This window comes from Suillus paluster (assembly GCF_016628075.1).
Source record: "Suillus paluster strain FC165 chromosome Unknown EDB91scaffold_160, whole genome shotgun sequence".
Classification (NCBI taxonomy): domain Eukaryota; kingdom Fungi; phylum Basidiomycota; class Agaricomycetes; order Boletales; family Suillaceae; genus Suillus; species Suillus paluster.
The window spans coordinates 1-4,578 of record NW_024537720.1 but is presented as its reverse complement, the minus strand read 5'-3'; the positions used below and the strand labels follow the sequence as shown (position 1 = coordinate 4,578).

At 44.7% G+C, this 4,578-nt stretch overlaps 1 protein-coding gene across 1 annotated transcript; it reads right to left on the bottom strand.

Annotated features, from left to right (window-relative positions):
* Window positions 1-2,987: 2,987 nt before the first annotated feature.
* On the bottom strand, window positions 2,988-4,311 carry EDB91DRAFT_1174026 (uncharacterized protein). Its single transcript, XM_041320318.1, has 6 exons — window positions 4,051-4,311; window positions 3,931-3,989; window positions 3,720-3,877; window positions 3,484-3,654; window positions 3,111-3,417; window positions 2,988-3,006 (listed from the first exon to the last, which is right to left on the bottom strand). The coding sequence occupies exons 3-5, from the start codon at window positions 3,853-3,855 to the stop codon at window positions 3,131-3,133; spliced, it is 594 nt and encodes a 197-aa protein (XP_041169799.1). The 5' UTR covers window positions 3,856-3,877; window positions 3,931-3,989; window positions 4,051-4,311; the 3' UTR covers window positions 2,988-3,006; window positions 3,111-3,130.
* Window positions 4,312-4,578: the final 267 nt, after the last annotated feature.

The following is a 4,578-nucleotide window of genomic DNA, read 5'->3' as shown; positions in this document are numbered from 1 at the left end:
AAGGTACATTGTGCCTGTATGATTCTATCATCTGACTCTATGTCTGATCCATCCTCGCTACTGGTTATAGCCTTTCTCTTTCCTGTCTTCTTCAATGATGGCTTTGACTTTGGTGGACAAGCTCATGTAGTTTTCGTATTATGAGAATGTGATACATTGGGTGCCGCACTGGCCTTTTCGGTCGGTCTTATGACACGACTGGATTTTCAATGGCCTGACATGATGATAGAGGGAGGATGGCACTGGTAGACTCAGTTTAGTGACTATGTAGGCTACAACACATGTTAAATGCATGTAGTAGGTACTATAACATTGACTCAACATCAGTTCAAACCAGTCTCTACTAGTCTTAGACCGGTCGCAAAATCATACAACTGCAACAGCAACCGGTCTTCACAAGTCCAGTTCAAGGTCCAACTATAATGTCATTTTTTAAGACTGGTTGCAGTCCAGTTGCATCAAAATTACCATACTTAGTAATGCAATATGGTTTACAACTTTGCGAGACTGTTAAGGTCGTGCTCAAGGGAGAGGTTACTCAAAGGGCTTCGGCTTCAGCTTGTGCACTGCACCCCTTACCTGAGTACGTGCCCTTTAATTTCCAGGGGACAGAGGGGAAGTCCGATGGAAGTCCGGGGAGTTCCAGAGGACTTAGTGTTGGCGGAGTTTGGTGGAACTCTGGAAGGTTTATACGGGGGACGAAGTCAGGCTACTATGGAAGTCCGGAGTAGAAACTGAACAGAGGTTAGACTACCCTAAGGTAGAGCCGGAGAAGTAGTCCTAAGGTTTAACCCCTAAGACTCAGAGGTGGACAAGAGGTGAGATTCAAGTCCGGAGATTGCAGGAATGAGCAGAACTAAGATGATATTTGAACTGAGGAGTTCCGGAGTATTACAGGGGTTTATATACTGTAGGTATTATGTAGGTAAATCAGTCAGCAAAGGTAAGGGCTATGTACGAAGCATGTGGAAAGTCTATTACTAAGTACAATGGATCAAAGCAGTGAAGTTGGAAATGAAGTAAGAATGGACAGATCAGTAAGCATAGCAGAATAGGACATAACCGGTAACTGGAGCAATAGTTAATCTAAAAGGAGTTAGGGGTGAGTGCGGAGATGAAGGCGGAGCGCTGGGCGTAATAGTAAGACGGAGGAACAGACTTCAATGAAGTAGATCCGGAATTCCGGATCCGGAGGTACGGGATATGACAGAGACACTTATTTCAACAATTCTGATAGTATCAACAGAAACAGCGCTGAGGTTAACACAGACTCACTCTATCACATCAGACAACAGCAGCAACACTATCACCAATAAAAACTGTTTTAACGTGAGTCTACCCTCAGAGCTAGTAGCAAAACCACAACCCTATAGAACAGGTTTAATACCTATCCCGTCACAATTATGACTGCACTACCTAGCACAAGAAAAGTTGAAACTTTGGTTCCCCTCAGAGACTAGGATAGCGAGAGATCGAGATGGAAGGTTCCTGGAAATTACTGATGAAGATCTGGAGAGGGTATTATCAGTGATGAATTTATCATGGGCACCCAGTACAAGAGAGTGCTATGGAGCAGGCCTCTTGGTATTTCATGTCTTCTGTGATGAAAGAACCATCCCAGAAGAACAACGCTGTCCAGTGGATACGCGGACCGTGTTGAATTTTGTATCAAGCTGTGCTGGGTCATATTCAGGGAAGACCTTAGCAAACTACATCTACGCAGTAAAGGCATGGCATACCCTACATGGCCAGCCATGGAATGTTCATCAGGAGGAATTGAAAGCAGTCTTGGATGGAGCCACAGAGCTCACTCCAGATACCTCAAAGTGCACCAAATGTGAACCATTCACTCCGAAGTTCATTCTCAAAATTCATTCTCAACTCAATCTATCAGCCCCACTAGATGCTGCAGTATACGCCTGCCTCACGAGTTCCTTCTATGTGCTTTGTCACCTAGGAGAACTCAACATTAAAGTAATGAAAGCTTTTGATCCAAAAAAGCACATCAAATGTTCGGATGTCACAATAGATGTACAGGATAGACATGGACTTCGGGTAACCAAAATCTTCCTACCTTATACCAAGACTTCTGCGCTCGGTGAAGGAGTATACTGGGCACATCAAGAGAACCACACAGACCCCAAAACTGCCCTACTTAACCATTTCATGATCAATGATCCACCTCCTAACAGTCATTTATTTGCCTGGAGACACACCGAAGGCCTGAGACCCTTGACCAGGACGGAATTCTGGAAACGGATTAGTGGCATAGTAAAGAGAGCAGGATTAGGTGACCTGAAAGGCCACAGCCTACACATAGGAGGAACCCTCGAATATCTGCTGTGCGGAATCCCATTCGATGTAGTGAAATTGATGGGATGATGGCCAAGTGAAGCCTTTACGCTTTACCTGTGTGAACACGTGTTAATATTAGTGCCATACTTACAAGGGTCACCGGTGCTACATCCCTTCATTTGTTATACCATGCCTGCAGCACATTAGAAAGGTAAGCCTATTCACTATGCCCTTCTCCTTTGAACACAGGAGTCCATGCTGCGCCTGATGCATTGCAGGGCTCCTGCTCTATCATTTGGGAATCACGGCTCATCATGGACTTTCTCCACAGGATCGAAACGATGTTTTGGGTCGCAAACCCTTCAGGTTTGAGCCCAAATAGCCTCACATTACCTTTGATACTATTTGTACCGAATCAGATGTCATTCCCGACCAATAGAATCTGATTCCTTGCTTGCTAACACGAAAAGTGTACAGTTACACATAGAACGGGTATATATAATTGGCAGCGTCAGAAATGTCAACATGTCATGTGATGTCTGAATTTAGTAATTTTGGTGATGACGTTGAGGGGTTGATTTCTGACAGGGCGATCCTTCCTCGCATCTAAATTGACGACCCATGCACCATGTCTACTCTGGCTGGTGCAAATATCGTGATATCGTGTCATTGAATCATTATCAGGGTACTGCGAGACTTTTGCAAGAAGATACTAGTAATACTGCAATCTAAAGTTTGTATTTCTCAAGCACATGCCATTCATCGTTGGTACTAGGTCGGATCGTCACGCTTGACTCTGCACCTATAATCTCCGCCTCCGCATCACCTCTTTGTTTTAATTGTTTTCTGCCCACAAGGGGCCCTTCTGGTTCTCCGTAATGTACGCATAGACCTGTGTCCAATCCCGGCATACATGCGTCACACCCAAGCCATCTGTGCTTGTCATCGTTCCATCGGTGTTGACAAAGAGTGGGTCTAGGGTAGTATCAGAATTGCAAAGAATGGCCTGCCGCAAGAAGTTGAGGCAATGACCACTATGGTCATCAGGCCCGTGAATGAGGGCGAGCCGGATCATTTGCAGACAATGAATCTGGTGAAACATCGATATACCAAATATCCGCCCTGACAGAATTTGGCAACGGTGAGCGTCTGACACGCATCGACAAAAACGGGGCGATGGTAATTTACCGTTTGGTCCAAGGCGCACAAATCCGTGGCCTCGTGGAAAAAGATCAAGTGATTTCCACTCCAACCAGGCCATGAACCCTGATGTGCTGTAATGTTCTGTGCTATTGAACGTCAACGCGACGGTGTCTAGGTGAAGGGGTAATTCGGTCGGATGATCGTCGTCGATGTAAGCTGCATCAAATATGTTGGGTGAGATTGAACTACCGTGTCTGCCAGTGAAGACGACAACAACATACTGTACTTTCTGCCATCGACCGATGTATGTTTCAAGCGCAGGATGGTGAGGATGTTCAATAAAATACTAATGGCGAGAGCACTAGGCCCAAATACGCGCAGTATTCCCGAGGATCGAAGTTTGAGACTGTGAAGCATCGAGTTTGGCGCTGAATGTGATCTGAAGAAAGTTTGAGTCACTGCACAGTACAAAAGATATCTGTGACAAGTCACCAGAAACCGAATTCCACCACTAATATTGGGAATTATAACTCGAGTGGTAGGGACAACAAATAATAATCGCCGCCGAGTTGTATTTAGTAACCCTGTTATCAACCTGATCTTTGAACGTACCTTGTTCATCTCGTAGATAGTAGAACACAAGCAGTGTTCTGGGAGCATATTTTGACTCTCAGAATAGTTTGAGATACTATGATGGGCAAAAAAAGATCAGCCCCGGTTGAGCGATGAGCGGCCTGAGCCTCGGCAATTATTGTCTGTAAACAGCTATACTTAAACTTGATTGTTCTGCCGGCGACGAGTTAGTAGGAGTTAGTGTTGCCGCGAAGCGAATCGAAGTGGAAATAGGTGGAAATTGGATGGCAAACTACTACTATGTAAGAGTATGTAAGTAGATACGAAGTTTAACTGTTTGGTCGAACCCTGTTCTATTTGGTGCCTTAAATAATTCGATACAACGGATCGGGGTCCCACGTGCTAAGTTACTTCATCGACAACAAAGCTAAGTATGTACTATATATATGTACTTTGGCATAGTACACCATAGTACATCGAAGATTGACCGTAAGGTAAACGTGACAAGTATGTATCTACGAAATAGGTATCTCCTTTAATCTATCCCATCTCCATGAGGTCGAAAGC